This window comes from Scatophagus argus, chromosome 15, assembly GCF_020382885.2.
Source record: "Scatophagus argus isolate fScaArg1 chromosome 15, fScaArg1.pri, whole genome shotgun sequence".
Classification (NCBI taxonomy): domain Eukaryota; kingdom Metazoa; phylum Chordata; class Actinopteri; family Scatophagidae; genus Scatophagus; species Scatophagus argus.
Window position 1 is genome coordinate 15,529,891 of NC_058507.1, and position 26,813 is coordinate 15,556,703.

General features: G+C 40.1%; 2 protein-coding genes across 4 annotated transcripts in view; one reads left to right on the forward strand and one right to left on the reverse strand.

Moving 5' to 3' along the window:
* Positions 1-1,384: 1,384 nt before the first annotated feature.
* Positions 1,385-5,672, reverse strand: pax1a (paired box 1a). The gene is made up of 5 exons (XM_046413567.1): positions 5,465-5,672; positions 4,133-4,762; positions 2,985-3,118; positions 2,323-2,536; positions 1,385-1,860 (listed from the first exon to the last, which is right to left on the reverse strand). The coding sequence occupies exons 1-5, from the start codon at positions 5,466-5,468 to the stop codon at positions 1,754-1,756; spliced, it is 1,089 nt and encodes a 362-aa protein (XP_046269523.1). The 5' UTR covers positions 5,469-5,672; the 3' UTR covers positions 1,385-1,753.
* Positions 5,673-5,727: 55 nt separating this feature from the next.
* nkx2.2a (NK2 homeobox 2a) overlaps positions 5,728-26,813 on the forward strand; it is a 34,765-nt gene continuing 13,679 nt past the window's right edge. For all 3 annotated transcript variants that reach the window (XR_006845470.1, XR_006845469.1, XM_046413568.1), the window contains exons 1-2: positions 5,728-5,910; positions 26,084-26,196. The gene's annotated coding sequence lies outside the window, so the exon portion shown is untranslated. The remainder of the gene's footprint in view (positions 5,911-26,083; positions 26,197-26,813) is intronic.

A 26,813-nucleotide genomic window follows, 5' to 3' on the forward strand; every position in this document is an offset into this window, starting at 1 on the left:
GACTGCTGATTTTAAGTAGAATACAGTCAGTAAAGATGTTGACTTGTTATAAACAGTGAACAAAATTCAACAACATCTCAACTTTTACAAATGAATTGTTCTGTCTGTTCTATATGATATGATAACACGAAATCTATTTTGATGACATTTTAGCCAAGACGCAAACGCATCATGTCAATCAAACTGAAGACCACATAACAATAAGACGTAGACGGGACGTCGACCTTTTGCACTGAAGGGATAGAAACAAATGACGACAAAGCGCTACAATACGCGCTATAATAGTAATAATATATAATAATAATATATGAAAATATTAAGCCGTAATTTTGCATCAGCTTTAAGGAAAGCATCGTAAAACAGACTACGACAGGGTGAACTGACCCCTCAAAAAGCAATAACCCAATCAGACAAATGAGCCCAGCAAAGAGGTTCAGCCTGTTAAGGAAAGCAGTGAGAAGGCTTTTCATTAGAGCAACGGGAACAAAGAGTTCAGAGACAGAGCAGAGCCTATGGGCCTCTGTAACTTGTCAGCTGCTCTCCTGCACACACCATTCATTATCGTGTGTGATCAGATCGGTGATTCAGCCAGGTATCAGTTAGAGCTGAGATAGCATCAACAGAGGAGCCCAGCCAGTGGAGAGTTCCGTGGAAGTGTGGGAAGGTCACACTTTGACTAAATCACTTTTCCCAAATGCGCAGGCGGTGTAATGACTCCATTTAGTTCAATTCCCGTACCACCCTTTTGATTAAATGCCATGGAATACTTTTCTACTTGTCCTATAATTAATTAGAGCGTATTCATAGCCTCACTGTCACCTCAACGACCGACCTGCTGGGTCAAACCTCCATTCTAACAAAGTAATCTATCTGTCACCTCCAGGTGGAAGTGGGATGAAACAAATGCGTGGTAGGCTATAAACCTTTAACACTACTATAGGCCATTTTGTTTTGGAGTCACAGAAACTGTAGGCTGAATTACAGATTATCAACAGCGTAAAGAAAAGACAAGTGAGACTGGGTGATATTGGGAATGAGGTCCTCACTGGTTGTAGCAAAACTGAAAACCATTTGACTTAAAAGAAAACTCTTTAAACTGACATCAGCACCAAACTTCCATGAGTTAGGCCTTAACCAATAGGATGAACCGACAAATACACCCGCCAGTGCTGGAATAATATCAGCTACAACATATGGCATTTAAGAAAGCCTTTATTTTTGAATATTTACAGTGAAATTATAAAAATATATAATTAAAGCTTTGGCAAATATTTTACATTTAGACAATTTATCTCTTTGTTCACATCGTTGAGTCACTGTAAAGAATCGAAAGCCACAAATTAAGATCATATAGCCCGATAAATGGCGGATTACAGAATAGCCCTTGCTTTTATAATAAAACATCAATGACAGACTGGACTGACAAAAATGTGTTGTTGTTTTTTTTTTTATATATCCCGCGGTCTCCGTGAGAGAATATACAGTCTAGTAACATGAAATATTTTAATGAAGAAAAAACACAAACTGTCAACCAATGAGGGGAAACACCGATACATCCATGCAAGCGTACATTCATATGGCCACGCAGGCCGATAAAGTTATGCTGTATTCATAATGCATGTGAATAGGCCTGTGTTTGACTGTAGGATACAAACACTCGGGAAATAAGCCGTTAGTGTCCAGACTTACTGTTGGAGTTGTTGAAATGAGTTCAGCTAAATGGATCGGGTAATTAAGGTGGTATAAGTCCCGGTTATGATGATGAGGTAAGGAGACTGGGTCCATGCACACTGTTCAAGTCTTCATGTTGTTGCTGCTGCTGCTGCTGCTTGCTCAGGGGACTGGGAGGTTTTCTGTCTCCTGCAAAACACAAAGAAGAAATACATTTGGCCTGCGCACGCAACTTCAACGTCAAATCAGTGTTTACTCCACGAGATACGTGCGTTTAACAGCGTTATTTCACCTTCAAGTTAGAGCAGATCTGACCTGCACAAAATAATTCTTCACCAAACTGTCTCCTTTTAAATGAAGCTTTTCTTTCTTTCTTTGTGTGTGTGTGCGTGTGTGTTTGTGTGTGTGCAGAACACATAGCAAACCAGACGCTGGTCAAGTCTGCAAATGAGTATTTAATAAATGGCAAGTAATTAGGCGTCTTTTGGGATTTGGTAAATGTTTACACTCGCCGCGGCCATTGCTGAATGCGAAAATGTGTGTGCGTGAGAACGCAACGGGAGTGGGAGAGGCACCGCACGGTCCTGTGCAAGTCCAACACAACAACACTAATAATAATGATTAGTATTATTATTATTATCTGTTCTGTACCTTCTCGGGTCTGATGCTTGAAGGTCATCGGCGAGTGGATCTCCCCTGCATGCATGCTCATCCCGCTGCCTGGGTGGGACAGGGCCGGACTCTGCGGCTGCCAGTGGTGGTGGCCCGGGGCCACGTAGCCGCCTGCTGGCCCGCTGTACACCCCGTACTGGTTGGTTGGAGAATAAGCGCACGCCGAGACATAACTGGACAGTGTTGACGATGGCTGCACGACAGACAGATAAAACAAGGACAAAATAAGACCCAAAACCCCAAGCACACACCACTTCTAATTGCATGTGACAGTGACATGTGGCCCACAGCAGTGGAGCTCAAACACGGTGTCTGGATCGTTTAGAGGTAGAGAGAATCAAAGTGAGAAATACAGATTCGCTGTAATTTAGTTTGCCATGATTAAGACTAATTAGAGTATGTATGCACAGCTAGGTTTCCTCTGTCTTCTCAAACAGAGATCTGTGGCCTTATGTGACTCTCTTTGAGGCTGTCTGATATGGAAACAACTCCACCACAGGCGGCAATTTACCAAAGGCCTTTGTCCATTCTGGGATAGAACATGTAGACTGTTTCCTCCAAAGAAGTCTTTATAGAGTCACGTTTGTCCGAAGTTGGAGCAAACACGTTACAGGTTGTGAATATTGTTTTTGGATTTTTACCTGAGCATATTTTATGTCGGCGTCAATGGCTGATTTGTCGATGCCGTTGACAGCGTGAGCCGCGGGGAAAGCTGCTCTGTTGACGCTACTCCACTCCTCCATTTTTGGTGGATATCCGTCCGTCCCAGCAATGGCTGATTTAGAAACAGTAACTTCGTGTCAAACATGTGTGAAAATTAAAAATCGCTACAAACAGTGCAGTCCCATTTCACGTTAGAATTACTTTTGTAAAGCACAGCCATAGGCCTATTTAAAAAGCATAATCCTCCCTTGGCAAGCAAACATTTCATTTTCAAGAGGTTTATCTCAAATGGTTTTAAAGTTAGACTTAACTGAACAATTACATAATTTCATATCAAAATTATTATAATTATTAATAAAGTGCGTAACTGTATGACTGTTTGTGTTTAATATAAAATGAGCCTTGCTTTTAATTCAGTCTTAAAGAAATTTAAAAAAAAAAAAAAACAAAAAGATTAAGTTGAAAGAAAACAGCAGCATCTCATTCAAAATATTTTTCTCTTATTTAACAATGCATATTAAAATGGTTTGTTTTATTAGACCCAATACGACTCTACAGGTAACGTACGTTACTTTTACGCACGTGTGCGTAAAAGAAGCAATATTCTCGTTAAAGTAATCTTACAGCGTTTAGATTATTCAATCAGAAAAATAAAAATATATAATTAATTTTACGCACATTGTTTAAATATTGTTGTCCCTTGTGGCATAAAAATGCACGGGGCCTGCCAACTTAACACTGGATGAAAACACCGACTGAAGGACCAAAAAGGCAAAGAAAAACGCCTGTAATGACTACTTGAAGGATTAGGGGGGATATAACAGGTGAGCAAAGTGTTTGCAAATGCATCATCCCATGAAAAGGCCCATTGAGTGTGGACTTACTGCTTTCTGGCTGAATGGCGACACGGAGGCCTGTACAACTTCTAATGGACACATTGTCCTGCCTGTTGCCAGAACGGGTTCTACGGCGTGATATGGCAATCCATCATGCAGAGTAATAACCAGCTGCACTCTTTATTAAACTCTTATTTGAGAACAGGGAGACTAACGGCTTACATGTATGGCACTGAGGCGCTGAGGCCTCAGTTTTGTTACGGAGCACAAAGTAGATGTGTTTTCCTCACCTGCAGGATCCATGAAGGCTCGTATGCCGAGGATGTTGCTGACGGTGTGCGCAGAAGGCCAGGCCCTGGATATGCTCATATGTCCAGCCGTCACGGGTACTCCAGGAGGGCTGCCCATTTTAGTGCCAGAAGGCGACATGGTGTTGGAGTAGGAATAAGGGTATAGGTGGTTGTAGGGGATCCCGGCCTGCGCAGAGGCTTGCTTACTGCTCTCATACTGATTGGGCTGGGAGAGATTTCCAATCTTGTTGCGTAAAATCCTGCTGATCGAGCTAACAGACGGGACATTGTACTTGTCACAAACTCCATCTGCCAAAAGCCGGTCCCGGATCTCCCAGGCAAAAATCCCGGGGTCGCTTTGTTTGTATTCCCTGATATTTTTCACCACGTTAGGCGTCGTGACCCGTGGTTTGCTTCCACCGATGGCACCGGGTAAGATGGAGCCCGTCTCGTTGTACCTCGCCAAAATCTTGCTCACGCAGCCGTGGGAGACTCGGAGTTGTCTGCTTATATCACAGGGTCTAATCCCGAGCTGAGCCAGCTCCACTATTCTTAACCGTATGGCATTGGGCAGGGGTCGCCCATTGACGAACACGCCGCCTAACTGGTTCACCTCTCCATAGGTTTGCTCTGTGGAAGAATGAAGACACACATATTTACTGCACGGGGTGAGTACATGTGCTTGTCTGGCACATAATTAATAAAATCCAAATTAATTTTGTTCTCAATGTGATACACTTATTCTGCCACAAAATATAATTTTGAAACAAACATGTGTATTAATTATTACGTAACAATTTCAGAAAGTTCAGCCTGCAACAGTTTGACACAAGTTTCTGAAAAATACACCATTAACTAAGGTTCCAAAGCTGTTTAACAGCAGCCTACACAGACTGGAAACTTCTGGTAGATTATCGCTATTTTGCAACCTTACAAAAGAGTGTAAAATGTTTGACTGGGTTTATCCTCCACCTTCTCTGCCTCCACAACAAAAAACACAGCATTAAAAATGGCGAGCTTGAGGATTTGACACTCGAGAGCCTCTCCAAAGACACACTTTTTATAGGATAATTGGTGGTGTGGTTCCATTTAAAATTTTAGGTTTTAAACAGACAGCAAGGTCTGCTGAAGAGAGCCGGAAAAATCTACCATGAAACAAACCTGACAAGCTGTCGCCAAAAGGCACTCTTCGTTTACTCACTATCTGAACTTGAAGGGGGGAAAAAAACAACAACAAATGCTTATTTCTATCTTTACGCAAGCGTGGTGAGTCTGCATAGGCTTCCATATGGTCCCTGCCACTGAAGCGTGCAGATGGTAACGCAGGCTTACCCATTTGCCTTTATGTTTCGAGATGCTGGGATATATAGGTGCCCCTTCAAATGGCTGAATGCGTCCGAGCGAAGGCAGAGAAGGAAAGGGGAACGGGAGGAATGAGCCCCAGAATAGGAAAAATGTCCGAGTGCAGCGCGCCCCCGTTTTCTCTGGAAGCGAGTGACTGCAGGGTACGATGGCAAAGTGATCTTCATCCGATAAAAGCAAATTGGACTTATCCCGGCAAGTCCCGAGTTTGCTGGAATTAATTTGACGCGTCCCTCCACGTCAATCTTCGCTGTAATACGCCGAGCCTCTGCTCTGGTTTCATTGGTCGCCCTGTGCTGGAAATGCTGTCAGCCAATGCAAACCTCATCCGGTTGGAGCCGTGCAGCCTCCTTTGAGTATTTTGCATAGGGGAAGTGGCAGAAAAGGAAGCGTTTCATCCAACATGCAGCCGTCTGGTAAGGAGTTATACATGACAGGAGATATATGTATACTGGGATGACAATGGAGGGCAAACCTTCCTGGACTGGTACCCAATGTTTTCAGCTCTAAGATATGAAGTTCAACATTTTTTTTTCACAGATGATAAAAATATTAGTGAGAGAGCCTGAAATATATTTTTAAGTTTGCTTCACTGGGCGTAGCATAATTTTGATATGACTTATAAAACATGAGGGTGTAATTATGATTAAATTGCACGAATGAATAATTTTTAAAAAGATGTTGAACTGATATTTGTGCTGGATGCTTGCAAACGTTTGCAATTGTTATATGTATATATACATATATATACATATATTTTTATTTTTTTTACTTTACTGCATTCACATGGGGTATGGGTGAACTAATGGTTTGTGTTCCTCTGGTAATCAACTTTAAGACAAATTTATTCCTTTAACACAACACCTGAAATCACTCACCTGTGGGTGTAACTGACCTGTTTGCATGGCAGTTCTTTATACTCTTTAAAATTTGTATATTTTGCTTTTGTAGCTATTAGAATAACACAGTAGACTATATGCTTTATTTTGGCTAAAAACTATTTCTGCATATTGTATGATATAGTGACCATATAACGGAGCAGTACTGGACACGATGCTTCAGAATTAAGTCATTTGACCATCAGAACAAACAGGGAGACCTGCACGCGGGCAGCACGCTACAGTCCTTTTTTCATAAGGCAGTGTTAGCGCATCAAACACGGGGAGGGCTCATGTAATCGATAGCTTTGTAGATCGCAGCGCTCCCAGACTATGGGATATCGACTGGATGCCGGAGACATACATTATCACAGCATGTTTTCGGAGTTTCCTGTGCAAGTTTAGAAGGTATCGTTTATAAGCTCGCAAAACGTTACTTGTAAAACTTAACAGTCGACCCAATGGTAACAAGGTCCAATGTCCTTACCCTGCACCCCACCACCACCATCCCTCTCCTCTCTGTCTCCTGGCTACTTCACCCATCCACGTCTGTGAGAATGACACATGGAAAGCATCACGTTGGGTCAGAGGAGCAAGACGAGTCTGGGTGCAGGAGGAGATCGCCTTAAAGTTAGACACCACTGATGGATATCAAGTGAATTGTCGTATTTGCATGCATGTTGCAGGATCGTGTTATGGGCACAGTAGAGGAAACCTCATCCGTTGACTGTAAAAAGTTGTTTTAATTATTGCTAGGCTATTTAAAATCTTCCTCCGTCTCTGTCGGTCTCTCTGTCTTTCCATTGCTTGGCTGCCAGGACTCCCCTCATCTGGACAACGTAGGAATTGCATGGTTTTTTCTCCTCACATTGTCTCTATTTTTTTTTTTTTTTGACTCGTGCTCTATTTTCGGGGTAGGTAAAGCCTTTTCTGAATGTTTCAATATCAAAATAGCGACGACATATTTAGGCTTAACGGTGGCATCAATATCAATTCATTTTCATATATTTTGTGTACCATTTTCCTTAACGAGTTTGCTTTATTAACTCGCAAATTTTAATTACTCCGTGTGGATTCGTCCTAGATGACACCCCCTCTGACCTTAACGAATGTTTTCTTCTACGTTATTGTTGTCACTTTAATGTGGGTTATGCGTTGTGTCACTAGACCATCATCGGTTTTAATGTAGGCCTAAATGCGTTTAACGAATGATAAGTCCGTTTTGAGATCTAAAACAGTCTTTGTGTCGTATTACTACATGCAAAAGTGAATGCACTCTTTATCGGGCCAGTGGAATTTCATTTGCATTATCACTTCGTTGCCGTTTAGTTCGTTTTCCTTTACGCGGGTGATAGATTTAAAAAAATAAGAACAGTCTTATTTAAAGTCCTTGGCTTGTGCCGGAGAAATTCTGCAGCTTTTTATTTCTGAAGTCCACGTGGTTTAAAGCTATCAGAGGCCGAAATGTGCGCAGGCGATGTAGGTTAGATAAACAGCAGAGATCAATACAAAATAGGCCCATAACGGCGAGACCGGTGGTCTGCTGTTAGTACCAGGATCTCAGGTTATTTTGCTAAATGATTTTCTCTAAAAGGTGTCTTAATTCATCCGTGTGGACGTTGAAAGGTTAATAAATGTGAAATAAAAAAAAGGAATGAGAGATTATAAAGTGAATATTCATTTATGGCCCACGTGTTTATGGAAAACTGCTCGCCCGTTAGTGCATTATACGTTGTGCGCATACATCAAGTGTTTGGGCTCGTCAGGTGTGACTAAACAAAAACAATCTTTAACGGCTCCGCTCATTTTCCAGGATTCAAAGTGTATTCATACAATACATGCCCACATAAATACTGTCCTGACAACAGAAACACAAAATACACGGTCCTTAATATTTCATTTTGTTGTGGTGTTATGGTTATGTCATAACTGTACAAAAATTCTATTTCTATCTTCGAGGTGCACAGCGGCTTCAAACTCAACACAAACTTAACACAATTCTTCCCATATTATTTTTTTTTATCTTTAAACGACATCATCGTCCTCATCCCAGCCTGCTGCTGTGGCACCAATCAGAGGACATATTAAGGCTGGGAGCGCAAATTGTCTAATGATGATGGAAGACTAAAGATAAGAATTCTACACATTTAAATCTCAATCTGTTTCTGGCTGAATATTAGCCTGCTGCGTTTCATTATTATTATTATTATTTTTTAAATGAGCTTATTATTAGTGTATTTTACTATCATTTTTCTCTGTGTTTCAATAGGCTGCTCTAACGGGACTGTGTCTCACTAAACACAATTCATATTGAGAGGCAGCTCAGTTTCCACCGGTCAGTCTTAATATTTAGATCATAATTAAAGCACAAGGTGGAGTCAGCCTATTCTATTTAGATTAAATTAAATTTAAATTTAATAATTCTAATAATAAACACATTTTACCGACTTCCAGAAAATTATTTCGTCAGTATTTCATTTAGCCCCGATTTGATCATCCCATGTGTTCTAAAATAAAGCTATAGATTATTTTTCTTTGAAAGGAGGTTTGAAGCTATTTTAATTGTGTGTGAGCACAAGGTAATTAATAGCCGGTCTTCAAAGTGTGAAATTTTCTCCCAAATCGCTTTCAGATCAGACACAAGTGAACTCATCCGATCGACACCTGACTCCCTCAAGGTGCACCGACCCCTGTCGGTAAATATTGATGTTGGTTTTAAGTGTCTTCAAAGGATTCACTCCCTCAAGTGTGCTTCGTCTTTAAAGTCTTAAGGTGAATTTAAAGTCCCATTTTTCATTCTCGCAATGGGCCGATCACGTGAGAGTGCTGATGAGTCTGGAGTTGTGCTGGAATTGATTATTTTAGAGATCGTTCAGTTGCAGTTGCTTCGTAAACTGCTTTGTAAACGTCGAAAGAGCTGAAATCAATAAAAGGCAGGCTACCTTTATGCATTCGTGTGTGTGTGTGTGTGTGTGTGTGTGTGTGTGTGTGTGTGTGTGTGTGCAGACTACAACCAGGGCCTACCACTGGCTCTTTTTCACGATAAACATTTGCAAAATATCTAGTTATAATGCACCAAGTTTAGTACTGTTGGTGTGCAGCATTGTCTGAGAGTTCAGATAAATCTCTCTGTCCCGTTTCAACAAAAGTAGAATCTGTACTTTCTGACAAGGTTTCAGTTTTCTTTCTTCACTGGATGAACCATAGTGTTTTATTGAAGCGCCTTTCTTGTGCCTCCGGTTTAGATTTAGTGTTTGTGAGTTTAGTGGTCTCGCTGCTCAGTATGGAAATTATTAGACAGGGTCCAGACTGTGTGCATCTAGCACACCAGGAGCAACATGAGCACAGCATATCAGACAAAGCTCCGACTCTGCATATTCCCATAAAGACCCAAACAGTGCAGGCAAAAACAAACTATATGTATTTTCTACTGAAGCTGCTGTTAAAACCACAGCACTGAATACTAAAGTTTCACATCTACTCTGAAACGTAATAAGACCTTGCTGCTCATTATTAGGAAAGAGGTAGAATTAATGTTTATCCTGCTGAAAGCCAACCAAGCCCAACCTGTAAAGAAACACATCGATTCCTTGGTCAAGCCCCCCCACCCCCACCCCCACCCCCCCCTACAAAAAAGGGTTTGTCCACTCCTATCTGATCCAGAGGTGGTGATGTGTAGTTTCTTTGTGCTCCTGCTGGTGAAGTTCTGCTAAAAGGAGGCTTAGAAGGTAGCGAGCTCAGTTCTTTTATAGCCACAAGACCCACTCTGAGCTGCAGAACACGCCTAATGAGGGCGTGCAGCGGTGCCATGTGAGACATGCCAGCTTTTACCAGGCTGGGTAATTGCTTGTGACCTTCACTAAACACGTCTCATGTGTCTTCGTGTTCTGAGCGTACTTCTAATTGTTCCATTAAGCGAGATGCCTGAGGATTATTCATGTGCTTCAGCTGTTTTTGGAGAGAAGCACACAAATATCCCCTTCTAAATCTGGTGGGAGGAGATGGGTTTTTGTTTGTTTGCTTTAATTCTGCTTGCACTTACCACATTTCAAAGATAATATTAATTCTAGCAAAATGTTTCAATCAGTACTGCCCGACCAGCCATTTTTGGTGTTTTTTTTTTTTAAACATACTGTACCTATTACATGAGTAGACACCACCTAACCCTGCTCCATCTGAACTGTGTGGTTCTGCTTTGTCCATCCTTGGGAATCCGTGAAAATTTGGTGTGTGTTGGCAACAAATCTGGCATTCATTTGAAGTGGAAAGATATTAAGAAAATACAAAGGACTTTTTTTCTCTCTGTGTTGCTGTTATTCAAAAAACTGTCATCACAAAATGTAAACACACACGAGTGTTGGAGTTCACAGATTGACCTCTGACAGGGAGTTCTGAATTGTGGTGGTGTTTCAGCACATGTACTTTGCGGCTGTCTGCCTTTTGTTGGAGAACACTGTCATTCAGGCTCCCTCCTCTTTATCAACAATTACAAAAATACAAAAAACAAATTACAAAAAAAAACAAAAACAAAAAAAACATCATATTTTAAAATGACAAGGAATAAACACAGAAGATACGTCTCTCATTACTTTTGATGAAAATGATAAATACTCCTGCAGGATATACAGTTATATCACAGGAAGTCTCCTGCACCATCTTTTAGTATTCATACCAAGTACAGAACGTAAGTTTAAGAAGATATTAAATAAGACCATACTGTAAGATTTCCCCTCTTGCATTGCAGTAGCTTGTTTCTTCTGGAAGACTGTAGATTAACACTCACCAGTAATATTTGATTGAAAAAAGAGGCTGCACTTAGGTTATCATCCACCCATCCATTCATTATCTATCACTGCTTATCCTTTACAGGGTCATATCCCAGCTGACTTTGGAGCAGAGGTGGGGTACAACCTGGACAGGTCATCAGGTTTATCAAACGACTTGCACTTATCATGATGCATTTAGTTAAGATAAGAGTATGACTTCTAAAAGGAGGCAGTAACCATAAATCAGGAAGATGGTGATCTGTTCTGGAAATGGAAATGGAAAAGATAGCTAACTCATAAGTATTACTGATAAGTACACACACATGTTAAGCATGTGCTATCAGAGCGGAGTCAGCATAATAAAGACTCAGTGTGTACCAGACAAGGCTTTAACGGGACAATTCACTCCGACATCAAAAATACATTTCAATACATTTCCCTCTTGCATGTGGTGCTATTTACCCATCCAGATTGTTTTGGTGTGAGTTGCAGAGTTTTGGAGATATCAAGGTAGAGATGTTTGCCTTCTCTGGAATATACTGGAACTAAATGGCTCTTTCCTCGTGGTGCTTAAGATGCTTTCTCATGGACTCTGGAGCATGAACTGTCCCTTTTAATTTACAGTCAGTCTTGATGAAGATCAATTGATAAAAATGTGATGCAGGCTGAATTGAAATATGATGGTATTTTACTTTTTACAGATACATCTCCAAAGGAAACATGTAACATTAAATGTTGCTGTTTTTTTCTTTTTCTGTCAGAGTTATAGATTGCAGGCCAAATTATTTTCATTTCTTTGGATAGAATATTATCTTTTCATTGTCCCATGCTTTTTTGATGAAATTATGGCACAGTGTGTTATTGTGCATATCTTAAAATCATATATTCATAATGAATAATGCCACATTTCACTTTTTTTGACAACTAGAAAATATACTTTATCTCATTTAGGTTTCACATCTGTTGACCAGACTGTGTATGTATATGTATGAAATGATGCTATAGTTTATTTTTCATGCTGTTTTTATTCGTTTATTCGGTTTCAGAATAATAATTTACATTTTTGGTCGCTTTTTTGGTCAACATTTGCATCCTCTGTCACTGGTTATCAACAGTGTTGACTAGCCAGAAATATCTTGTGCAAAGTTTGTTTGTTTTTTTCAGTTACTGTTAAATGCTCACTTATTTTTACTTTAGAGATATGCTGAACTTTTTGCCATGTTTGTTGTCCGTGTAACCAAGGCTGTGGTCTTCCCCAGTGCAAAAAGGATGAATAAGAGCTCCCTCTATGGCCACAAGCAGAACAGGTCTGCATGCTGAACAAGCTTTCTAAATTCTTACTTGGAGCTAGACAGCAAATGTTTTTTTTGTTTGCATGTATCATATAAAAGTGTAAGAAACTAGGTAAGGGTAAATGTATTGTTGCCGTTAGTTTTAATCAGTTCAAGACAAACCAAAGGAGCACTCAGTTTGTCCCATGGGTGAAGAAGGCTGTAAATGTTGTTCTTGCGTTTTGGTAGGTTTGGTCAAACATTTCAGTGGGCTAGAAACTGACATCAACACCTGCAATAAGGACTGAATCACATAAACTTCATAAAATATTGAAAAAACATGTGGTTTACTTTCTGACAGGGCTGCATACCTACTCATTTGGGCTGTTACTACATCATTAACACTCACACTTGCAGTCTATCCAGTTTGTTTAGCCAGAAAGCTTTTCTGGGCATTATTACATGCACCTTTTTATACTCCCATGCTTGGTTGTTATTTAGCGGTGGAACTTCTCTGGGTCTGGTCTGTTGTCAATTAAGAGGAGGAGCCTTAATTACTTTTGGAGCACTTCAGACTCTATCCAGGGCTGCTGCTGATTCATGCCTGCCCTACTTGGAAATCAGGGAGAGGGAGTCGACAGGGAGTTGAAAACATCAGGTCACATGTAGAAAATTGACAGTAACCTTGTATTTTTAATTAACAATTCTCTTGTAATGTTATGATAAATTTTTGACTTTTATCTTTAGCACTTATCTTTTCACTGTGTTGTTACTGAGAGGATGCTTACTTAGCTGTACATTCGTCTCTGTTCTTAGATACCACTTTCTGATACCTGTAATAATAATAAGCCTCAAATGACCCTCTTTTAGCTGTAATTCCAGTCGTGTGTCATGAGCTGGGGCGTAATTCTCTGTGTCTGGGCTTTAGAATGCCAGATCCATAATGGAAAAGTCTGCAAAGGGACATTCAAGGCCTTCTATCGGAGGCAGTGTGATATCGTTTTCCGCCAAACCAGAAATCAAGGCCTTGGATGGGCCTTTTTTATGTCAGGGATAGGGGTGCTGTATGTTTTTTGACAGTTGCTCCTTTTAAGATTAATGGGTTTATGAAAACCGTGTGTCTTCTTCCAAAAGCCAAGTTCAATATCAGTCAATGTTACCAGCATAATCGTGCTGTCCTGACAAAGAAATCCTAAAGACGGATCAAATGTTGATGTCACAACACAGGAGAATCAGAATTAATGTTTCAGTGCGTGTGACTGTGCGGAGGACGAGAGGGCTGGTAGCCAAGACTCTGGGCCAAAACATCAACTAATTAATGTGAAGCTCGTTTTACACAAAGACCTTTGTATTTACAATGCAACAAATTCTGTATTCAACAAAGCTTAAATCTATGTTCATGGATTTACTAACAAGGCAGAAAACCGCATGATCTACAAGCCACGTAAGCTCTTCTTCTGGAATATGGAGAAGTGCTGGGATCTATCCTTGTACTCTATCAGTGCACTGACCTCACTGAACCACAGCCAGATGCTCATAAATACATTCCCTTATTTCTACCCTTGTGTGGATGCCAGTTGGGCCTGGAAGTGGGTTTGTTTTGGGTGTTCTCAGTATATTCCAGCCAGAGCCGCACTTTCACGTTGCTCATAAGAGAGCTGTGCTGACTTCCTGAAATGCATATGTATTCCTGCTTGTGGTCGTCTGTCATGGTGGTGATCTGCTGAAAGCTGCACAACTCGAGTCCAGTGTCTGCATAATGGCGACTTGTCTGTCCAGACACCCATGGATTAATCAACTGGACGTCTCTCCTCCGTGAATTGTAGTGTAGAACTGTACAAGTCCAGATTCTACAGCGTAAACTTGAAAACTGACTCCAGCCTCTGGTTAAGTGAGCAGTTAAACCTGCATCAACCAATGTCAGAAACTCAACCCACATTATACATCACATCTGGACACGTTGCCTTTCAGGTTTACATATACGCACGGCTGTTTTAAAGTTTGCAGATCTTTCAGGAATCCCTCATGTCTCTCATCAGTTTTCCATATTTAGAAAGCATAAGCATATGCCTTTTAAAAGCCAATTATGTAGCATTAACAAATTGCCTGTGTCGAGTACAAACCAGGCTTACAGTGTGAGGTAGAGATCACTTCAGCCTACAGCAGAAAGGAACGGCCGATCGTAGCTCACTCATACCGGTGGTGAAATGTCTGACATGTTTGCGCTGAGTAGGGACAGACAGGCCTGCAACCAAGCCTGGACTTGCTGGCCAAGAAAAAGCCCCTCATAGCTCCCCCATTTTCCTCAGCATGCCCATTCCTGAATGAATGTGGTGCCTAACCTTGAGTCATCACTCGCTGGGTTTGCAATAATAAACAAATGTGTGAAAATATGTAACTACTGTTTGAAAATCCAATCTTACTGTCTGTTGTCGCTGCCTTTTAATATATATTGACTGTAAATATAGAAATAAGTTGGTATGTGTGAACAGAATAGAAATCAGATCAATTGTGCATTGTGTGCACAACTGAGAGATGATCGTTGATAGGTGAAAGTGAAAGAACAAGGATGGTAAACTCGAAGAACATGACAGCCCTGCACCATATGTGTGATAATACTGAGAGACTAGAATTGAAATAAAATGTAATAAACAGTACGAACTATTTTAATATATGATGTTTTTCCTTTTGGTCTGTTCGGTTGTTGATCTGGCCCAAAAATTGTATAGCATTTACAGAGCTGAAAGAAGTATTCAGATCATTTACCAGTGTAAAAGTACTCATGCAGCACTTTAAAAATACAGCATTACAAGTATAGTACTGCATGAAAAATCTCACTTCTCTAAAAGTAGTATTAGTATACAGTATATGAGTGTTTCATGAGATGGCACAGGTAACAACTGTGTCTTATTATTTATTAATGTAATAATTATTTTTAAATTCATTGGGCAAATTCATCTATGCCCAATGAAGTGTCAGGAAAAAAATCAGATTTCACAGATTCCAAGGTCACATCTTCAGATTGCTTTTTGACACGAAGAGACCACAACACAAAGACACAAAGTCAATTTGCAGTGTTGAAAACAAAGAAAGGCAGCAAAATTTCACAAAAATAAGAATTTAATACAAGCAAATGATGGCTTTTTTGATTGCTAACTGATTTCACTAATTTATTATCAATAGTTTTTTTTTTTCTGTTTAACAGCTGTAAGTAATAAATCAACCAACTGCTTTAACAGAAGTTCTGTTTGAGTCATAAACTGAGGACACACAGTCAGTTTGGATGTACTCAGGAAACATCTGTATTGGCTGTTTATGAAATGGATGTTTGGATTTTTCCTATTTACAAAGTAATATTTATCCATTTATTTGTTGTGTTTATTTTGTCATGTCAAATAAATAATTCAAATAATATCATCTCGGAGGCCTGTGTTCAGCCAGACAACTGAAAGCATAAACAGTTTGTGGCTGCACTCGTGATTATTTATGGTTAAAAATACAAGCGAAATCATGATTCATGTCAAATATTGTTGACACCAATTGTAATAATGATGGTGTATGTGGTGGAGCCCACATGTATGATGTTATTTGTTGGAACAACTTTGGGAAAAAATAAAGTGACAACCGATTTCTCAATGTCAGTGTTGATGTTGCCATGTTTGAATTGTGTACACCCACATTACAGTTGAATATAGCCTTGGTCAAAGATGTCAGTGAGCTTCTTAGAAGACCTGCGGTGTTGTAAGATGTCAAGGAGAGCTTACCTTCATGCGGTGGAATCATAGGACATTCAAAGCCTCGGCTTGATTTTGTAACATAAGGAAATGATTCTGCCACCACCTTGTTTCCCCTGTTCTTTAATGAACTCGTTACCCTGAAGAAAATTTGTCCAAGGTGATGAATTAAGTGTCTAGTGTTTAGTGTTGTGTTAACAGGTTTTGGTTATCACAACAGATTTTTCAATGGAAAGTCTGAAGGGGTGGAAACTTGTTGTCAACAACCGTGTTGATAAATCAAAGCCTCTCTGGTCTAATTCATGGTACAATTATCTCAAAGGAGAAGCTTTTGTGGAGGTTTTAAAGTGAGCCCATATGCTGCAGACCACAACCTGTTGCCACATCTCCAAAACATCCACAGAGATGGAACTCCGCACTCAAATGTTTCCTCCTACAGAAAAACACAACCCAGACCTTGTGTTCAAGGCAGAGGAACAATTGCAACATGAAATAGAAAAGTGCGGCACACTTCCCAGGATCAGAGGGTTGAATCTTTCCTTGGCAGTGAGGAGCGATACTGGCTGAGAGCCTCCTTCACTTAAAGACATAGCAAGGATTTCCCCATGACATAATACGCAAGATACTTACCCAAGGATGAAGCCATTTGTGGACTGACAAGCTAGGCGTTCCTGTTCTTTGTCATGGTCATGATAATGATTGCTATAATGATGATAATACATTCATTCAGTTCTTTCTACACATGGATATTAAACAAACCAGTGGAATGTATTTCCTTTGTATTGCATTTCTGACTGAAATACAGGTTAGGAAATTAATTTTAAAAAATCTTAACAGATGACTTGAGGATTAGTGTGAAAACAAGATAAGCTAAGTTATTCTCCTGACATAAAGGATAAACATGCGGATCTTTGACACAAGAGCTACAGAACCCAAATATCCAATAATATCCAGTATAGAAAAATGGCTTTCTGTGAGACTGACTCAAACTAAATTACTGTTGCTGTGTTCGCAATAGAACATGTCACCCAATGCAATGCTGGGAAAACTGATGTGTTTTTAATTGTTTTTTTTTATCCATAACAAAGAGGAATAAGCTGCATCAGGCTATTGATACACACATCAGTTCAGTGTGGTTTTTGGTCATTTTATCGACTTTGTTGATAATAAGAAGAATTTAGAACATCATAAGACTTATCCTTTAAAGTAATTAGGCAGAGTCCACAGTCCCCTAGTGCAGATATTCTCCAATGTGACCTGCCTTTTCAAGTAAGCAGTAACTACAAATGAGTCAAAAACTAGCAGGCTAGATATTACAGGCCAATGTTATTATATACATCAGGAAGTAGTATGATTCTCATCTCCTGCCAAATTCAAGGAAAAACCAACATAAAAGCTGAACAATTTCAGTACTGCTTGGAATAGATTCTTCAACTGTATGAAACTCTTCAGGAAGGAAGAAAAAAACCTTCTTTGAAAAGATATTCCCTTATTTGCTGCTTCATTGATGATGGAGGGCAGTGTTCAGGTCTCAGGTCAATTTGGATCGAGAATTGGTGACTGCACACCGTAACATATAGTTCACATTATTTTCATATGAGTCCTTCAGCGACCTGTATGCATGGAAGCATCTGCATTTTTTTTGTTTGCTCACTCAGGTCAGGTCACCTTCTAAATGAATTCTATTACTGTTATTATAGGTGTCTTTCCCAGAAACAAAACATTTTAATCAACAGTGTCTTTCAGACATATTTACACTGGCATGCAAAAAAATGAGAGGTTGTTGCCAAGTATCATCATGGCTGAAATTATGACTCATTTTTAAAGAAGCGAGAGTCATTTGGTCCTGATCTTGGGGCTTCACACAATCCACCCCTCTGCTCCTGCATCATAACTTTACACTAGTGTATGAAGTGTTAATGGTGGGGAGTTAAGTCGGTGTCAGGGGTATTTCTTCAGCAGAACTGTGACCTGTCAACAAAGAGGGAACCCTCTGAAAGTGATACTCATTCTCCAGAGACAGTTTGACTAAACCAAGCGTGATGTTATTAGCATTCTGGAGCTAAAATGTTTGAGTTAAAGCTAAAAATGGATTTGTCACTGTCTCCTTGTCTTCACATGATTCATCCTGAGCCATTCTTTGCCCTCTTTTTCTTTTACTGAACTTGAGCCCAGACAAGTGCAAGCAAGTCCTGGAGGACAGGTTTGATGGGCTAGTTTTAATAGTTTTCTTTTCTCTGCATGCACATCAGGGAAAGAAATACATCACTTAATTGAGGATCAATAAAAACATAAATATCTTTTGGAAAGGAAAGTGAATGTTTTTTTTTGTTGTTGTTGTTGTTGTTTGATGGTTGTATAATTAATGGTTAATTAAACTTAAAAATGAAAAACTGCTGATTAAATACATGCTGAAATAAAGCTGACTTTACAGAGGTGAGGGTGCCTTTAAACACAGTGGCCTATAACTTTTACTGGCGGGCTGTACACTGAAGGTAGGACCAGCAATGAAACCCAAAAGCCCTTTGAACTGCGTCCTTAATTCTCTGCAGCTTGACAAACTTACAATCATTCCCACCACTTGTTTCTTTACTTCATAGCACTCTGGGTCATATCAAGTTCTCAGGGAGAATGCAGATAGCTCCGATAGCATCGACAAGATGGTGCAAAGTGATGACACGTATGCAGAATCAGCCTGTCTGAGGAGGCGTAGGTCACGGGTGACTGAGAACACGTAGTCGGTTGATCATGTCATCATCTTTAAGAACTGTCGAGACTGAGGCTTAGTTTCAAGTTTTTCTCTTAAAAGAAATAAGAAATTACAGGCTAAAGTGTTGGAGGCAGAGCTACACTGAAGAAACAATTTCCAAGGAGTAAGCTCATATTTTAGTAACACCCTCCATACTGACTGGAACAATCCAGGTTACCTTATATGACCTTTTTAAAGTTAAACAAATCAGAGAAGCTATGTAGCTGAACTATGAATGTGAATCAAAGCTAAAGCTATTTGTTATTTTGAACAGAGATCCTTCTTCACCTTTAAAGAGTCTCACCTGGATACCTTTTGTGCCATAAAACTGGCTTCAGTTCCACTATTACCAATCAAACTCAAAGATTCTTCCTTGTTCCTCCATCTTGGTTAAACCTACTCACTGACCTGTAGAGTTTACACAAAACAAGAAACTGGTTCTTTTCCAGTAACGTGAGAGCCCCAAGTTATCATACAATACTTCAGGTTTGCTATTTTGATTCTGAAGTGGAAGTTTATTGTTAAAGAGATTGAGATTTGTTGTGTTATTTGTAGAGCATAAGTAGCTGAAGAGTTATAGATAAGTTATGTTTCTGTACAGAACAGTTGCTGCAAAGGTCTATCTGCTCATGTGTTCCATGCAGATCACCCTGAGCAATTTCAGCTCCCTCACACTCCCATAGATGGTGAAATATTATGAAAGATGAGGATAGAGAGAAATGGGGGGGCAAAGAGAGGGGAAAGAGAGCATGACCGAGCTTTATTGCCGGATTGACAGAACAGAGACCTTGGAGTGAACTGTCCCTCTTTTTGGGGCATTTACGTATAAACACCTTCAGCATGCTGGTGGAAATACGGGCTGGTAGGGGTAAATAAATAGTCCTTGCCTGGAGTCCTGGACATTTTGAAAACAATGGAATCTTTTAGATAAAGCTGTACATGAACACAGCCAAAAAAGTTTTTTAGGAGGAAACTTAAAGTCATCATTACTTAAAGACCCGATGAGAAATTGATTACCATAAAATGATCAGATCTGCCTCTGAACATCTTCACATTTTGTTTCAGCAACACTCTAAAAGCAAACTCTTTTGACCTTTTTGCTTAAACAGATTTAAACACACTCTAGTTGAAGGGCTGCAGATGCTCATTCAGGTCAAACCAGTTAGGTCTGTTTGCTTGCTCTTTATTTCAGCATTTGTACACAACCCTGCCTTAAGTTCATCCATGTCTGTGCTACCTGGTACAAACACGCCATCATCTGGCCTAAAGCAGATGTTGCTCACTTGATCCTTCACTTTCAAGACGCAATGAACTTGTTTTTATTCTCCCTAATACTGACTCTTCTGGGAAGGCTTTCCACAAGATTTTGGAGTCTTTCTTGGGAATTTTTACCCATTCATGCAGCAGAGCATTTGTGAAGTCGGGCACTGATGTTGGACCAAAAGGCCTGGCTCACAATCTCTGTTCCAGTTCATCCCAAAGGTGTTCAGTGGGGTTGAGGTCAGGCCATTCAAGTTCTTCCACACCAAACTCATCCAGCCATGTTCTTATAGAGCTTGCTTTGTGCACTGGGGCACAGTCATGCTGGAATAGAAAAGGGCCTTCCCCATACTGTTGTCACAAAGTTGGAAGCATAACATCGTTCAAAATGTCTTGATATGCTGAAGCATTAAGGTTTCCCTTCACTGGAAGCGAGGGGCTGAGCCCAATCTCTGAAAACAGCCCTGAGAGGTGAGTTTGGATACTTTTGTCTATAGTGTAATTGAGTGCTGCTCAGTTTTTTTCAGGATACTTCAGAAGTCAAATTATGCCCCCTTATTTCAGTGTATCAGCCACTAGATGGCAGCATCAGCTCATGGAAAAGGCATTTGCTCTCTAAAAACAAGAGCCTCCCTTGGCACATTTTCATCTCTCCCTTATGACTCATTTCTATCATTTAACTAATACCTACAAATATCCACATCCTTTAAATAGAACCTGTTTGTAATTCTGTTGTAATGAAAATGTGTTGAGATGTCCTAATCCTATAAACAGAACGTTACATGTAACAAAATGGCTTAGTGTGTGAGGTTGCCAGAGGGTGGCAGTCTTTACCCATGGCTTTTCAGAGTATGTTTAACACCTCTTATCACCATCTCTTTACGGGATGAGAAAGGAGAAAACAATGACTAAAACAGCAGGCATCTTTCTTAAGAGCTAAACTGTAATAGTATCTTCTTTGGCAATTTGGTAATTTTCACCTGTTTCATTTAAAATTATAATATTAAAGTGCAACTTTATATGTGTGTATTATTTGTAAATTTGTAAATTTGGTATATTGCAGTCACAGAGAAGGTTCATGCTGCCAAGGTCTTCCACTGATTAGAATATGACTGAAGTGGTGAAAAATTTGACCTCTCCTCATTGTCATTGTTAATTACTACTCCTCAAAGAAAATATCTCATGTTCAGAAGAAAAAAAGACAGAGAGGGAGAGACCACACATTTAGCTGAGTTCAGAGGATGTAATATCTCCATTACAAATGTCCGCACAGAGCTGCACTGAGAAGCTGAAAAGACACCTCTGATTGATGTGACACTGTATGAAAAAAATATTGACAGCTAAGCCCACATTCCTCATTGGGTTCAGCAGTGTCAGCTTCCTTTTCTCTCCATCCTTCATCCGCTCAACCCCGTCCCCTCCGCGATGAAAGTCGAACAAATCTGCTGACATTGATCCTGTCTCCCTGGCTGGCCTAATTTCATTCCAGTCTGAGAGAGACGACTATCTCCAAAAATCTTGACAGACAATTGTATTTACTATTTTCTTTTCACAAGCCAATAAAGGGGGAGCAGTTATTGCATCAGATTATATGAAAAACCGTTTAATGATTCCAATTTATAACTCTAGACTGAATAATGATACAGTTAAGAGCTGACAGGCCATGATAAATGAAGGCTCATATAAAACATATTTAGCGTGAAGACTGGCTGGAGATGAATTGCACAGTGATACAAACTCATGATAAAGAACAGTAAGAGGCACTAGAAGACTTAATAATGTGCTATTCATTTTGAAGTGATTTTGCTGGTTAATAAAAGAGCACAAATTAAAAATATATTTATTGTAGAAAGACGTCTGGGTATATTGCCCCCATGTCTCTAGACACCCACCCTCGCCCAATCTAATCACTTCCCATCTCTTTAGATTGAACCTATCAAGTCTTCAGCTTCACTCTCCATCATTGCTGACTCTCAGTGCATTCCGCTGTCTGTAACTTGCTTGATTTAGTGCACGTATATGATTTCTTCCAAAGCATAGATTACAAGCTTGTACTGAAAGGACTCGCTGCATTGTTCATGTTGCTGTCTGGACTAAAGTGAAGAAATTAAACCCATAACAGCAATATCACATTTCCAAAGCTGAGGTTGACCACTGGGATTTATCAGTGAGGCTCATTGTGTAAGTAATAAATGATTCTGTAAATTATTGATTTATTACTGTTGCAGTATCCTTGACTTGCAGTAAGAACAGGCAGCATGTGCATATCATTTAAGAGAAAGACCAATGTGCACTGCTGCTGAATGTAGTGACAAACCATCAAGCCATGAACCCATTAAAATCATGGTCAAGGACTAGAGAGTATATGCTGGTACTGGACCAGAGAATGTATAATATCTGTAGGGTTCTTTTCACTAAGAGAGGACACTGAATTTACCACATACAATGTACACCGCTCCTTCTAAACCTTGGGACACTACCCTGATGGTGTCACCAGTGCCTTTCCAGAAAAGGGTTCAACAACTGTTTTGTATATTTGCTATTGAAAAGAAGGTCATAGTCATGCTGCTTCTTTGATGTGTGAAGCACCATAAATGTGATATATTCAAACAGCATAAAGGCAATGCAGTCACAAAAAAAGTTCACCATTTCTTTGTATTTCTGCTGAGGGGAACGAGTGGCTGCTTCCTTCCTCAGCAGGGTTATGACACACATACAGACCCTTAAACACGAGCCGTTGCCTCGTTGTTCCCCAGGTAGATGCAAGTGGAGGACAAGGGTGACAACATAGCCCAACCGTTTGCTCATCCTTTTGCCCATCCATTTTTTTAAACAACATGCAAATTTGAATAATAAAAGTACGCAGCAAATGAGAACATGTAAATGAGACTCAGGACAGGCACACACTGGCCCTCATTTGATGAGAAGAAATGAGGAGCGAGGTAATTTATCCCAGGATCATGTTCATGCTGACACCTGGGAAACAGATGAAGTAGAGGCCATTGTTTTCATCTGAATGCAGATACAGAGGGGGCAGAAAACGGTGAGAGGAAGCACATCAGAATAGGTGACCCCGGGCTCTGTTTGTTGCAGGAAGAAGAGCTGGATCAAACAGGGGACCCAAGGGGTTGAGCAGTCTGTTGTGTCTATGTGAGCTCTCCCTTTGACACTGACACAGATTGACACAAACCGTGCACTCACAAATGAATATTGCATACAGTACCACTGGTGACAATACTAATAGCTTTGGCATCTGTGCCCATATTGGAGGGAGGCATTGGGCTGCAGAATCACAAATTGATTACAAATTGATTATTGTTCTGGTTATTTTGTTCTTATAACCATGGTGCTTACTTACAATGCTGATTCTACCTGTGTAACATATAAATACAACAAAATACATTGATGTGCAAATCATTTTGTGATCTGTACGCATTTGAATACAATGCACAAAGACAATATATTATGTTAACTATATGATATGTTCAAACTGATAAGCTGTATTGATTTTTGCAAATGTACATTTATTCTGAAACTGATGCCTGCAAGTTGGAACAGGGGACTGTTTGCCATGATGTTCCATCGCCTTTTTTTTCTTTTACAACATTCAAGAAGCGTTTAGGAAATGAGGACACTATTTGGTGAAGTTTTAAAAGTGAAATTTTTCCCATTTTCCTTTACGTACCTGATAAACAACTTCGGCTGCTCAGCAGTCTGAGGTCTCATTTTGAGTTTCAGAACGTGCAACATATTTCCAGTAGAAGACAGATCTGGACTGCAGACAGGCCAGTTTAATACTTGGACTCTTTTACTACAAAGCCATGCTGCTGTAACACAGGTAGACTTTGGCTTGATATTGTCATGCTGGAATAAGCAGGGACGTCCCTGAAAAAGATGTCTGGATTGCAGCATATGTTACTCCAAAACCTGCAAGTACATTTCAGCATTAGTGGTGCCGTCACAGCACACACCCACATATCATCAAAGGTGCTGGCTTTTGAACTTTGCACTGGTTAAAATATGGACGGTCTTTTTCCTCTCTTGCCTGGAGAATATCACGACCATGATTTTCCAGCACACTTTCCCACTTTGCGCCAATCTATATCAGATGAGCTTGGGCGCAGAAAAGCTGGTGTTGGATGCTGTTAATAAACCTATGACTTTATATACGGTATTACAAAAATCAATGTAAATGTAAATATTGTCTTTGTGCTGTTTTCAGTTGAGAATGTGGAAAATGATAAATCATCACATCCTATTGTATTTCCGTCTTATACAGTATACCAAGTTTATATCAAAAGTATATAAAGTAACAGTAAGATGAAAAATACCATCAAGTAATAAGTGTGACTGACCAAAGTCATGCTAGCAGTTCTCTCCGGCATCACTCTAGGAATCACCATGTCAGTGTACTGTTGGTCAGTCAGAAGTATCTCACAACCATTCAATTGATTGGCATGATGTTTGGCACTGAAATTTTTCCCAGTGGATGAATCATAAAGACTTTACTGACTGCCTGAATTTTTCTGTTGTGCCGGTGCAGGTGGTTTGGGTGATTCATCATTGTTAGCATACTGACATTAGCAAAAAATCAACACACGGCTGTGCTTCAGTACAATCTCACAGAGCTGTTCACATGGCAGTCCTCTCAGTCTTGTTGATTTGTGATAGTGTGATTATTGTTGGCCATAACATCCTTGCTGTGACATTACGTGTGGAAATGGCAATTTGGAGATGTGTTGTTTTTTGTGAGAATAGTCTGGACAAACATATAAGCTATCACTGAAGCCTGCTGAAGCTTTTGAAAGATATCATCGCTACTGTACATGCACAAGGTTTCACAATGCACAGCGTTCAACAATTTCTTTTTTGGATCCATGCTTCTGAAACTGTCTCAGTCGTAATAATTATTTTTGAAGTATTTGTATTCATCTCAATGGTATGATATACCTTCCAATACAAGGTATATCTCAGATGTTCACACTGTCAGTGGTGTAGAAATATAAAGATGATTATGTATTTTAGCCTGCTAAAGGGCATATAATCAAGGAAAAGCATCTAGTTGTACCTTCCAAAGAGGAGACTCTGTGCTCAGGACTGCACCCAGTAGAAGGCTGTTAAAGCCACCACCTCTCTGTTACGTGATATTCATCTTTTTTTTATATTGTTTATGTCTTTAAGAATTCCACCATGAAATAGCCATATGAATAACTGCTTTTATACTTTTCCCAAAAGGTACAATATTGACTGAATCATGGATCTGATCCAAAATCCAAGTATCTAATTGGCTATAGGAATCATTCTCTCCTTGCAGGAGAGAAAAAAAGAGGAAGGAAGTGAGTAATAAGGGCAGCAAAGCAAACCAGGCAGAGGCCTATAAAAAATAAAGCTTATTCCACTCAACAGCCCCCTCCTTGAGATGCAGATCATCCGTGATCACCTGATAGTTCCGGACGTAGGGAGGGCCGAGCTCTCCCCAACCTCTCAGAAACAGCCTAGCAACACTCTCTGTACTTATTCCTCCGGACACCCACACACTGCTTCTCTCTTTTTTGCAACACCCCCCCACCCTCCAGGCCTCCCACCCAGACCCTCAATCCTTGGAGAAGACCCCAGGCCAATGGTGAACAAGGGGCTCCTGAATGGGCCATGGACTGGCCTTTGTCTGGCCCTACTGCAGAGTCCCTTTATTTACACAGTCTTTAACGCTGTATGTTTTCTTGTCTCTTAATTGCATTGGCCTTTGCTGCCCCTTGGTCAATCAATACCACCTCTCCAATGACATAAGCAACTCTTTTCAGCAAAGCCTTTCCAGGTGATGGCTGTTTCATGGGAGAGATGGTGGGAATGAGTTTTACACATGTATACCTACAGTTTTCCTTCCCTTCTTCCCACAATTTACCCCATCTATCTATCTATCTGTCTATCTAGAACCCTCCACACCTTTGTTGATTCCCAGTTGGTGCACTCATGAGGACATGTGGCTTATGGGAAGAGGGTGTGTGTCACCCTCAGCTGCAGGCTCAGCACTCCGGAGTCCATAGGTGAGTTCACTGTATGATGCGACAATCAGTGCCATCAAAACAATTTTGCCGACCCTTGACTCTAGAGGAGAGCAGGAGAGAGAGGGATTTGAAATGCCTTTACCAATCCTAAGTGTGTGTGACCAAGCACATTAATCATAAGGGCTCTAACCCTCTCCTGTGTCCAATTCAGCGATGATTCTCTAGTGCAGCACCATGGCAATGTTTAGACAGAGCCGGACATAATTATCTTTTTGTGTACTTTAATAAGGAGACATCCGAGTGTTCAGATGATAGGGGCGCACACACCCCAAAACTACCGTACAGTGATATTATCCCCTTCATTCTGTGTAATTAAAACATAAATAATTAAATGCCACTAACTAACATAACTGGTATGCAAATTTGACGATTTAGGGAGTTGAAGAACACAGGGATTTTTTTCTTTTTTTTGCCAAATGGGGAGCATTTAAAGTTGACCTTTGAAAATGTTATTTTGAATGCAATGTGATGGTGCTGTTTAATTTGAAGAGGTACTTATCTCAAAGTCAACATCTTACTTCTGTTTTCCTGACGCACACTCAGTCACCGTATATTAGGCAGTAGCCTGGCAACCACAAGAGTAGAGCCGTACCAAA

What these genes read in the sequence shown, in the direction of transcription:
- pax1a (XM_046413567.1), bottom strand. An exon ending in AGCCTTCATGGATCCTGCAG is followed by an intron (nt 3,119 to 4,132) that starts GTGAGGAAAACA and finishes TTTCTAAATCAG; the next exon opens with CCATTGCTGGGACGGACGGA. An exon ending in CCGACATAAAATATGCTCAG is followed by an intron (nt 2,537 to 2,984) that starts GTAAAAATCCAA and finishes TCTGTCGTGCAG; the next exon opens with CCATCGTCAACACTGTCCAG.